Raw genomic sequence first — 12,595 nt, forward strand, 5'->3', positions numbered from 1 at the left:
GTGAATAAAACAGCCAAAAAATTCTTGCTTATATGGGATTTGCATCCCAGCCGAGAAAACATAATTTTAAAATGATCAAGTAAATTATTATTATTTTAGAAGATTAGGAGTGCTATAGAGAAAAATAAAGCATAGAGGAAGTCTCAGGGATGAGGGTGGTTTGCAATTTCATATTGAATGGTCAGAGAAAGACCCACTGAAATAATGAAATTAAATGAAGACTTGAAATAATTGAAGAAGTAAGGCACAGCCATGGCAGGTAAAGAGATCAGCAAACAGAAAACCCATGCAGAAGAACATGCTTAGATTTTCCAAGGAACAGCAAGGAGACCTGTGTGTCTAAAGCAGAATGAAAAAGGGAAAAACAGGTAGAAGAATGAGGCTGGAGAAACAAAGGAGGACTGTAATAAGTAGGGCCCTAGAGATAATTCTAGAACCTTCTCTTTACACTTTTATTGAGATGAGGAGTCTTCAGGAAGCATTAAGCAGAGAAATCTCATGATATGACTGACTGTTTAAAGGAATCAGTATGGCTACTGTGTTGACAAAAGGCTATGGGGGACAAGAGTGTGAGTTAAAGAGCTTTTCATTTAGAAAATCAGGAATACAAAACAAACATGTCACAATTTTTAAAAGCATAACTGTTTATTAAATTAAAAGAAAATTGCCATGTTATTTGTCACAATTTCAAGTGTTGATCATAAAAGAAATGTTATAAAAGTATATAAAATATTACTGATACTATTCCAAACAGCTTTTTTTTCTTTAATTCATCTTTTTCTCATTCTCTTCACACAGTACTTTTCCTTTTCTTTTTTCCTTCTCTAACTTCTACACTCATGAAATGTCCTTCTATGTCTTAATCTCCACATGTAAACTAGCATACTCCTTTTGAAATTTATGTGTGCACTCACACACATTTACTCTGTCGTAGAGTTCTCAAAATGGCAATGGACTCAAAACTTTAAAAAAAAAAAAAGTCTCAGGACTTCTCAATAAAGATAGTTACTGAATCCTGTATCCTCTAGGTTAAGTGCCCATATAATGGATTATTTCAAAAGAAATACTTTCTCTGCTTAATGACCTAACCTGGCATATTTTTACAGTTATCTTTTTATATTTGTAAGAAACATGAATTTTTATTTTTATTTTTTCTCTGCAATGCAGAAATATGTAGTTTGAAAAAGAACAAGCATGCATCTAAAAAATCATATAACATATTTTACTTACATGTAAACAGTTTAAATTCATATAAAAACAGAATTGTTTTCTTAACCGTATTTTTAGGAGGACTTTGGCAAATTCCCACCTCTACTTCTGTGAGGTCAAAACTCTTTTTCCAATTGATTATGGTAATAAATAGCTGGGTATAAAGATTTGTGGTAGGATTCCCTCTCCTTGCACTGCAAACGTTTCAACATACTGCTGATGTTCATAATTATCTTGTCTTTGGAAATTTTCAAGTGTGCTGTTTTTTATTTCTCGTAGTCAGAAGCCATGCATGTGAAGTGGATCCATATGGAATGCCCGGGGGATGCTCACACATCTGTCTGCTCAGCAGCAGTTACAAAACACGGACCTGTCGCTGCAGGACCGGCTTCAACTTGGGAAGTGATGGCAGGTCGTGCAAAAGTATGTTGTTAAAATCAAACATTTTGCCAGCAGCCTCTGCTTCAGAATAGATTTTTTGTTTATTAATTAGCAACATCAACATCAGCAATATTGTAAGACTTCAACAGGTGAAATTTGCCTGCAAAATGTAGCAGCTATTTTTCTCAGTATTCAGGGGTTTTTTGTTTGTTTTGTTTTGTGATAATGCGAATGAGAAACTGAATCAGGCTATAGAATCATTAAATTTATGGATCCCTGGGAAACATATTTTAGGGTATATTTTTAGGAAGATCCTTTCCCTAATTCCTTAAAGAAAGTTTTTGATCTAATGATCCTGAGTATTTGGTTGACCATATTTTCTGTTACATGAATTAAGAAGTTGCTCCTAGTAATAGGTGTGTTGTTTAGTCCAACAGAAATCCACATAAAATAACGTTTCATCTTATCCAGCATCACTGGGGAGTGAAATTCATTTCATTATTTAATTTTCCAGGTAACTGGAGCTAAACTAATTAAATATCAATCTCTTTAACAATTTTATTGAAAAGCTTTCTAACAAACATACCTTTGTTTTATTTTTGAAACATGCTGAATAATTTAATTGCTTCTTATTTAAATAATAAATAATTTATACATGACTTTATAAACTTAGATTGTTGCCCCCAAATTAGTTAAGTTTAGGTCTTTACTTGAGTCTTCATAATCACATATAGTAGACTGATCCTTATGGAAATGATGTCCATGTGGAGACTGTTGTCCTTTAAATGTCTCTCAGTACCATAATTTTTGAAGTTATGATGACTGCTTTTTACAGTGCCCATTGTGTCTCCATTTTGTTATAGCAATGGCTTTTTATTTCTGCTAGTGTTCCCTCTCTGGTCACTGTCTTGCCATCTCTTCGACTTTCTTGTCATGTGCTTACTGAGGACTATGACATTAGATCACTATTTTGTTAAAATTTTAAGTCTAAATGGTAGCACAAATATTTTTAAATCAATAATCCAGGACGCTCCACTTTGATTATATATATATATATATATATATATATATATATATATATATTAGTATTTTGTTTTTAATTCTAACTTTGTATTAAATGCTGGGTCTCATGATCAAGAGATCCTCTGGATAAATGAGAGAAGCCTCAAGGTGAGTGAAGTTTTGTGTGTGTGTGTGTGTGTGTGTCTGTCCAGCCTTTAAACTGCTATGGCAACCACTTGAAAAGTGATGGCATTCCATAAAAAATGCCATCTACACATACATACATATTTGCATGTATGCATACATACATACATACGTTTGGAGGAAAATAGGATCACAGTTGCCTAAGTTTCAATCACCCTTAATGTAGTGTATTGATCATGATACATTTACATTAGCAGAGACAATTCTAGTTATTTTAAGCAGGAAAAGATCAAATGCAAATAAATAGGTGCTTACGCAATCAGTGAAAATCCTGAAGCAGCCCTCAATCCTCAGAACATCCCTCAAAACCACCATTGAACTACCCTGGCCTAAAACTGAAGCCCTAGAAGAATCCATGAAACAAGATGGGATAGGGAGGGAGACAAACCATAAGTGACTCTTAATCTCACGAAACAAACTGAGGGTTGCTGGGGGGAGGGGGGTTGGGAGAAAGGGAGTAGGGTTATGGATATTGGGGAGGGTATGTGCTTTGGTGAGTGCTGTGAAGTGTGTAAACCTGGCCATTCACAGACCTGTACCCCTGGGGATAAAAATATATGTTTATAAACAATAAAAAAATAATAATAAAAAAAAGAACCAACTGCAAAAGGCCTTATCTAGGCTAGAAAACAAACTTGGCCAAAGAGGCCTGATTTCCTGGTACTAAAAATGTACATGCTCCCTAAGAATTAGAATCGTACAATTTTTTCAGATACAGGAACTCAAAACAGGGACATCACCATCCGTATTATATTTATGAGCAAATTTTTAAAATTATTAATTTTTGTGCCAATTTTAGAAATTATAACTACGTATATGTGTTTGTGGGTAAATATGTACATGTGCAGACATAAAAAGATACATTTTTTAGTATCCTCAAGGAATGCAGCAGTGCTCTGTATATTAAAAAAAAAACTGAAGCCCTGCCACATTCAGAAGCCAGGGCATCAGGAAACCACAAATGCCAATAGTCACTTCAAAAACACACCATTTTAACTGATACCCAGGAATTTCCACAACTTGCACCATGACTATTAGCTCTAGAAATATACCACAACTGATAGTTCCCTACTGGTAAACAGAACAAAACAACACCCTCTTCCTTGTGCTTGATAAAACTCAAAGGAAGAACACTAATGTGGAAAAATTCAATTTCTCCTCCAGATAAAAACCAATAGAAGTAACAAAAGGCATCTTCATTTCTATATTATAAGCGTGAGTTAATAGATCTTATTTTAAGTACTTAACACCAGGCCCATTGCTCTATGAGTATCTGTGAACCGTAATTTTTAGTTTCAGTTGTCTAGCATACAAGAAAACACACTAGAAGAAACTTTAAAGTAGGTGTTGAATAACTAAAATAAGTGTCTTAAGTAAACAATGGGAAAATTTTTTTTTCTTATTTAAAACACAGGCATCTGGGTGGTTTAGTAGGTCATGCATCAGACTCTTGGTTTTGGCTCAGGTCATGATCTCAGGGTTGTGAGATTAAGTCCTGGATGGCTCTCTGCACTCAGTGGGAAGTCTTCTTGAGATTCCCACCCTGCACCCACCCTGCACTATTTGCACTAAATAAATAAATAAATTCTTTAAAAATATGAAAAACAAAGAGCACACGTATATACATTAAACCAATGAAATACTAGATTTATCAATTACCAATGAAAATGTCAATTAAAAAGAACTGTTAGCTGGATGCCTGCGTGGCTCAGTCCATTAAGCATCTGCTTTCTGCTCAGGTCATGGTCCCAGGATCCTGTGAATGCGTCCCACATCATCTGGCTCCTTGTTCAGTGGGAGGCCTGCTTCTCCTTCTGCCTGCTGCTCCCCCAGCTTGTGTGATCTTCCTCTCTGACAAATAAATAAATAAAATCTTTAAAAGAAAAAAAATCATTAACAGATTGAGTATGGTGAAACTAGTGTTCTTATACATTGTTAATAGAATTGGAAATTGATATCACTGTTGGAAAGATATTTGATAAAATATTAAAAAAAACATAAAACTAACAGTATCCTTAAAGAAATTATCCTTCTTTTGACTGAACAAATTCATTGTAAATGTATTTGTAATAATAAAAACCCAGAAACAATCTAAATATCTGACAATAGGTAAGCAGCTGACTATATCGTTGCCTCTTAATGCCTCTTAATAATTTCAATGTTGTCATTGAAAATAATGTTTTGGGGTGAAACTGGGTGACTCAGTTGGTTAAGTGTCTGTCTTCAACTCAGGTGTGATCTCAGGGTCCTGGGATTGAGCCCCAAATTGAGCTCCCTGTTTAGCAGGGAGTCTGCTTCTCCCTCTCCCTTTACTCCTGCTCTCTCTATGTCAAATGAAATAAATAAAATCATTTGAAAAAATGGAAATAATGTTTTGAAGACTTTAATGACAATTAGATATTATTTTTTTAAATGAGATACTGAAGTGTATATAGGATTCCTATTTTTATTTTTGTTTTTTTAAGATTCCTTTTTTTTTTTAAGATTTTTATTTATTCATTTGAGAAACAGAGAGAGAGAGAACATGAGCAGAGGGGAGAGGAAGAAGCAGACTCCCCACTGAACAGAGAGCCAACAGGGACTAGATCTCAGGACGCTGAGGTCATTACCTGAGCTGAAGGCACATGCTTAACAATGTGAGCCACCCAGGCACCCCTAAGATTCCTATTTTTATTTTTTATACTATTTTTAATTTTCTTTAAGATTTCTGTTTTTAAAAAACAAAAATATTTATGCATATAAAGTTGGTATAAATGTTAATTTTCAAATAAATCACTACTTTTAAATAATATGTGATATTATTTAAAAAAAATACTCTTGAAAGCAGGTGGACACTGAAAGGTTATGAGGGCAATGAGGAAGAAGGATGTTAATATTCTTCATCAGTAATTCCATTTCTAGAAATGTATACTTAGAGATCATCTAAGAAAATGTGTAAAATGCTAGGTTGGAGAAAAACATGCTTATCTCAGTATTATTATAATAATGAAAAGATAAAACCAATGGGGAACAGTTTGACAAATTATCATATGCTGACTATACTGAAAGAATGAATGTAAGGTTTAAAGTAATAGGTCAACATAGAATATAATTTTGATGCTAAGATTTGATAATAAAAGCAGAATATAAAATTGAGCTTCTTCTTCTACATAATTAGTTGTGCATTAGAAAAATAACTAAATTAATTAAGTTTGAAATAGTCACATGAAGGAATACAATATAACAGTGGAAATATGTGAACAATGACTATAACAACCATGGGTAATATTATAGGTATAATAAGAATAAAATTAATTCACAGAAGAATTCACACATGCAATTCAAACATGCAAAATCAAACAAAGTACTGTTGGGAAATACATGTACTATATGTACTAAAACTTGACAAAATACATGATAAAATAATCAGGATATTGGATGTCTTTGGGATGAAAGGGGAATAAGAAAATAAGGAGTGGATAATTGGTTTAGGGCACATGCATACCTTTCAGTATTCTGGAAATATTTTTAAGATCTCTGCCAGATGCATGAAATTTGCTTTTTTAAAATATCCTAAAATATAATAAATATCAGCTTATATACATTTAATATTCAGTAACATAAATTTTAAAAGAAAGTGAGAGAAAGAAAATATTTAAATGGACAGTATTGTTTGTATTGAGGCTATTGAGTTTATAAGTAATTGCTCATCTTTTTCCTCTTTTTTCTCCAAATTTTTTATAGTTAAATTATCTTGCTTTGCTAAGAATCTCACTTATGTACTGTTACCCAATTATAATTGAGTAATTTGTATCCTCATTTTTACTAAAACTTAGTATGTTTTCCCTTTTATATAAAGTATTTTCTTCATGGGGCGCCTGGGTGGCTCAGTGGGTTAAAGCCTCTGCCTTTCGCTCGGGTCATGATCTCAGGGTCCTGGGATCGAGCCCCGCACTGGGCTTTCTGCTCGGCAAGGAACCTGCTTCCCCCCACTCTCTCTGCCTACTTGTGACTTCTCTCTCTGTGTGTCAAATAAATAAATAAAATCTTTTAAAAAAAAAAGTATTTTCTTCAAATTGTATAAACTAAACTGAGTCAATTGCTCTAGAAATTAAAGAGCACAGTGTGTATTTCCACATGAAAGTCTGAAGGAGTCAATTCACTAGAAAAAACTACAATTGATTTTAGCTTATTAACCTGGTAAATAGTTTTTTGTTTGGAGTTTTTGTTTTTGTTTTGTTTTGTTTTGTTTCATTTTTGATAAGGGCTGTGTTGTACATCAGAGTTACTGGCAGACAACATCAACCTCTTACATTCTAATTAAGATGTAAAAAAAAAAGTGAAGCTATAACTGGCATTTTATTTCATTTCTTAAAAAAATAAATAAATCACTTGTTTAGACATTTGTAATATATTCTCCTGCACGTTTGTGATATTGTGTGATTCTATTTGTTTCCCTTTGACAGCCTTAGATTCAAATTCTGAGGCAGGGTGCTTTAAATACTCTGAAGTTTTTAGCATTGTCAGACATAATGAATGCTACAGTTAGTATCTACAGAATGTGTTAGATGGATTGTAATGAATTGTAAAATTAAATGTGCTGGATGTTTTAATAAATGTCCATTTTACTATTACCAGTTATCCAATGATCTGTCATGTTTTTGCTATACAGACAGTTATAGACAAAAGAATAATTAACTAAATATAACCCATTCACAGAAGTAATTTCTGTTTTAATTAAAGTAATGCAATTAGCTGGACTTCTTGCATCAAGATACATTTGGCATATTTTAGAGTTTAATTTTTGGTATTGAATTTAAAAAACGCTAATTGTGCCAGTTAATTAAACAGTGGCATTCTGCAGTGTAAAGAAGATTAGACAGCCTCAGTTGTTTGTGTTTGTAATCTTTCTTCTGCAGGACCGAAGAATGAGTTGTTCCTCTTTTATGGGAAAGGCCGCCCAGGAATTGTTAGAGGAATGGACTTGAATACCAAGATAGCTGATGAATACATGATCCCCATAGAGAATCTGGTAAACCCTCGTGCTTTAGATTTCCATGCAGAAACCAATTATATCTACTTTGCTGACACCACCAGTTTCCTAATTGGCCGGCAGAAGATAGATGGCACAGAGAGAGAAACCATCCTGAAAGATGGTAAGTGACAATATGTAGTATTAACACCAAACTGCCCTGGGATACGGCGCTGTGAAAGGATAAATCCAACATATGTCAAACTCACTTCAACCGGAACCTAAGAACTTACTGTTGATTTAAAAATAGTTGTTGATTTAATTTTCTCAGTAACATTATTTCTATCTGTTTTTCGCATACCAGAATATTAAAACCTCCATGATAAAATTGAACTTGGAATTGTCCACCACATTTTAAACATTACGGGAATTAAATTAAGCTACTTATTCACCTTCATGGAAAATGTAGATTTACAATTATATGTTTATAGTGCTATATGGCAGAACATAAGATTTAACAGGACATTAGAGACTTGTGTAATATTTGATTCTTACTAGGCTATTGGTCATGTCATTCAGAGTGCATTAAAAATATCGATGTCCCCATTGTCATTGCATTTCTTGCATATTGTTTCTTACTTTGTAAATCATTTAAACTGACTTCTCTGGAGTTGCCCTTGAAATATCTGTATTCACAGAGAAACTTGTTTATATCTAGTTTTACTTATAAATATTTATATGCAAGACTATATTTGCAAATTGCCTACATAGGCCTATACTTTTTTAAAACAGTGTATTTTATACATTTCATGGCTTAGGAACAACCAATTAAGTAACACAATAATATAGCTTTGGTATAAATAGACAATATTTTTAATAATCAAGCAAACCAAATATTTGACTACTACTCAGTCACCTTTAGACATGTTCAGTAATGATTCTGGACCTGTTTAGTCACATATACAATCTGTTCACTTCTCAAATATTTTAAAAATCCTTGATTTAGGGAACATTAATTATATGTTTATTAGCTGAAAAACACTGTGCTAGCTATCTTAGGAGAGAAAAGGAATGTTAGAAAGTGGCTACTGCCTTTAGAGAGTTCATAATCTACCTTTGGAGAGAATATAAATGAACAAAAAATGTAAATGCTTTGCAACATTTAATTTAATTAAATTCAAATCAGACCTAAAGAAATACACGGTTATTGGAGAATGTCCATGTAAAGGATCACCACAGGGAGGAAGAGATGTCTTTATGTGAGTTTTCCTGGAAAACTTTGTGTATAGGAGAAGGTATTTGGGCTAGATCTTAAAGGAAGAATGTTGTAAAGTAGGGGAGGATATTTCAGCCACCAGGAATTCCATAGAAAAAAGAAAAAAAATCAAGTACTACAGAAAGAGGATGAAAGGGACATTATGTAGATCGTTACAGGATGTTTTGGTCATAGGGAATAGGGTCAGAGGAGCAGTGCAAAGTGAGAGGTCATGAAATGAAAGACCCAGAATGTGAAGTGAACGGGCTTGGAGGAAATCCTGACCAGCTAAGGGGCAAGAAATGCTTCTGAGCCAAAGAATAACATGACTGAAAAGATGTTTTAGGAGAATCCATCTGGTGGTGGAGAACAGAATGGAGCAGGGAGGAAGGAGAGAAAATAAAAGCAGATACAGACTGAAATTAATTACAGCATGAGTGGAAATGAGTGGCGGTCTCTCCTGACTTGGTGGGAATGGGGTAGGATGAGGAGATTATTCATTCAATTCAGATTCATTTTAAATCAAACCTTGAATGATAAAATGTACACTTCCCACATGTGACAAATGAAGTGTTAAAATGAAAAATATCCCTGATTTTGTTGTTGTTGTTTATAGTTTACTGTTTAAGACAATCTAAGACCACCATGACTTTTTAGAGAGCTAATTAGTGTTAAGATTTTCAAGAGTTAAGATTTAAGTTAAGAGTGAAACTTAAATTGGAAGTGACAGTGGCTGTCTGCCTACTTTTCTCTGTCATGTGATTTCAGGTGCTAGAAGATGGACAATTTTAGGACAATAGACTTGCACATTCTCTGTAAGCAGGTACATTTGGATTGCTCTGATTTTGATCTAGAAATTTTCACGAAGGACTAAAATGTAACATGGAAGGTTCTTGGTTTCATTTCAAAAAGTGTCAGTTCCTGTGCTGTGACTGAATGTTCCAGCTAATAATCCTAACTTTGATAGCAATATCTTATCAGTGACATTGGTTGGTCTTTGCATTTCATCACAGCAACAGGGATCAGTTCTAATAGCTACTTGACTGCCAGGCACATCTGTACAGTGTTGCTTTGGCAGAATGAAGGTTATGAGAACATTTTGTAGATTTCACACCTGAAATATACTTAACATTTGATATTCCTATGCAAGGATAGCTTCATATCTTTTTGTTAATCTTTTTTTCTTACCAGGAGGAAAGGTGGAGATTAACAATAGACATTATAAGATTAACATGTCAAAACAAAAGTTGCATTTGGAAAATGACAAGTTATCATTCTTGAAATCAATAAAAAAAATGAAATTCTATGTGTGTTCACTAATTTAGCTAGGATATCCACCCTTCACCCTGAAGACTGGGAGGTAATGCTGGCTTGACAAATTATTTTGTAAGCTTGGTAGAAATTTTGAGTCTTAGATAAATTTGTACAGTTTGAAGTACAAGGCTATAAAGATTTTGCTGTTTGTAAATAAAACATTAATATCTTGGACATCTTTTATGTAAGCTTAGATCCTTTCTATAAAGAAAGAAAAACACCAACAGCATTTCTAAAAAGGCCCACCTCTATTCATTCTTTGACTTTTTTTTCCTCTCAGAAGTTTATGGAAAACTTCCTAAAGGTGGTATATCCTATGGTCTGTAGAATCTTGTAGGCTAAAACAGTAGTTAAATAAAAGATAAAGGAAATTTTTCCCATTGAGATACTTACATCTATCTCAGTAAGTACTGAAAATGTCTAGGAAATGAAGACATATTAGCAACATAATTAAAATAGACTTCTGTAAAGACAAAGCATTTCCAATCTGTAAGTTTTTTATTCTCTGGAATTCTTGCCATAATTTTTGTAAAATTTTTACTGTTTCTTTTAATTAATTATTTGATTTATTTATTTATCCAGTTAGTAAATAAAATCTGCAAATGCCTTCACTAGTCAAGGTGCTGTTGTAGATGTTGGGAATGCTACAGTCAACAGGATAAATCTTTATATTTAATTTGTATCTAAATAGTAAGAGGCAGATAATAAACACATATATGAACAAGATAATGATAACTGCTGTAGTGGAAATAAAGTAGGATGCTGTGGTAAAAAGTAAAAGGTGTTATCAACAGGAGGCAAATTAGACTAAGTGGTGAGGGAATTTAAAGTACCCATTCTTCCCAGTTGTAATTGTTACACTATCTAAGAGAACAAGATAGATGCTCTTTATAAGATCAAATTCACTTTTATCTTCTTAAGTGTCTTGTCCAAGATTCATTTTTCATTGTAGTATGACTTGTAATTTTCAGCAGAAAGGGAAAATGTAAATATGATAACTTGCTATTCAATTTATTATTGGATGCATTCTGTTAATGCAGTACTTGTTTCTAAACTATATAAATTAATTCTACTGGGATACATATATCCAAATAGAAGACATGTTAAAACAATCTTTCATATTGTTCCATATCTTTAAAATATTTGAAAAAAACACTCAAAGCATTTTTCCTCAGTTTGAAAGTTATTAATGCCTGCAGCTATAACAGAAAACCTGTACTTTCAATAGCTCCCATAATTAAACTGGAGATTTGAGGCCACCAAGTTTGTAATAATTTGTTACAAAAGCCACAGGAACTAATAGAAAACGTGTGCTCTTAAACACTTTTTATACTGACCTTATGTATACTTTTTTGTGATGGGTTCTATTTGGTTGAGATCTGGAGTGGGTGCATGTTTCCATACCTCAGACTCCTCCTTTACCTGAGGGTATTTACAAGAGCCATAAAATTTGAGAACAATAAGTAACTTTGGACAGGATACAACATAGGATCTATTTTTTTTTTAAGATTTTTATTTATTTATTTGACACAAAGAAAGAGAGAGAGGGAGAGAGAGCTCGAGCAGAAGGAGCAGCAGGCAGAAGGAGAGGGAGAAGCAGGATTCCCACTGAGCAGAGAACCTGATCTCAGGACCCTGGGATCATGACCTGAGCTGAAGGCTGCCACCTAATAGACTGAGCCATGCAGGCATCCCAGGATCTGTTTTCTGATATTATGAACAGAAGTGTCACCAAGAGGAAGGGGTAGGAGTCTTTCTGTGCAAAACATATTCTCCAAATGACATGTTTGTTATCGTACTGTGAAAGGGTAGTGCCTTACTGCTTGTCCAGCATGTGAAGGATCAAACCCAATTCTTCAGCTCAGTTCCGTCCCCAGCATCTCCATACGCCCTCCATAGTTCCTCCAGTTGGTTGGTTTGAAATGTATGATAGTGTGCCCGGGACACGATTTAGTATTCATCATTGTAATATTTTGAACTCTCACTATCCCCACCACTACCACCACCCACCCACACCCTCCAATGCCCCCCAGATATGACTACCAACTTAGAATCCACTTCAGAACTCTAGTTCCAGGCCTCTACTCTAACTGATCCTAGCGTGGGCACTTAAAACAGATTACAGGATTTGATCCATTCCCAAAGGACACCAATCTTCGTGGGATATTATCATTTTCTAGAGATTATGGCTTGTTTTTGGATAGCAATGAGCTCCCCATTGTATAGTTCTCTAGGAATGTCTAGTGTATCATAAAGATCCAGTTTGTTGTGCGTATATT

The 12,595-nt window shown here is 34.0% G+C and overlaps 1 protein-coding gene across 1 annotated transcript in view; it reads left to right on the forward strand.

The window, feature by feature from the left end:
• LRP1B (LDL receptor related protein 1B) overlaps positions 1 to 12,595 on the forward strand; it is a 1,985,448-nt gene that overhangs the window by 1,145,585 nt on the left and 827,268 nt on the right. Inside the window, exons 10-11 of the mRNA XM_044242553.1 lie at positions 1,489 to 1,632; positions 7,695 to 7,931. Of these exons, the coding sequence (XP_044098488.1) occupies positions 1,489 to 1,632; positions 7,695 to 7,931 (381 nt within the window). The remainder of the gene's footprint in view (positions 1 to 1,488; positions 1,633 to 7,694; positions 7,932 to 12,595) is intronic.

This window comes from Neovison vison, chromosome 3, assembly GCF_020171115.1.
Source record: "Neovison vison isolate M4711 chromosome 3, ASM_NN_V1, whole genome shotgun sequence".
Lineage (NCBI taxonomy): Eukaryota > Metazoa > Chordata > Mammalia > Carnivora > Mustelidae > Neogale > Neogale vison.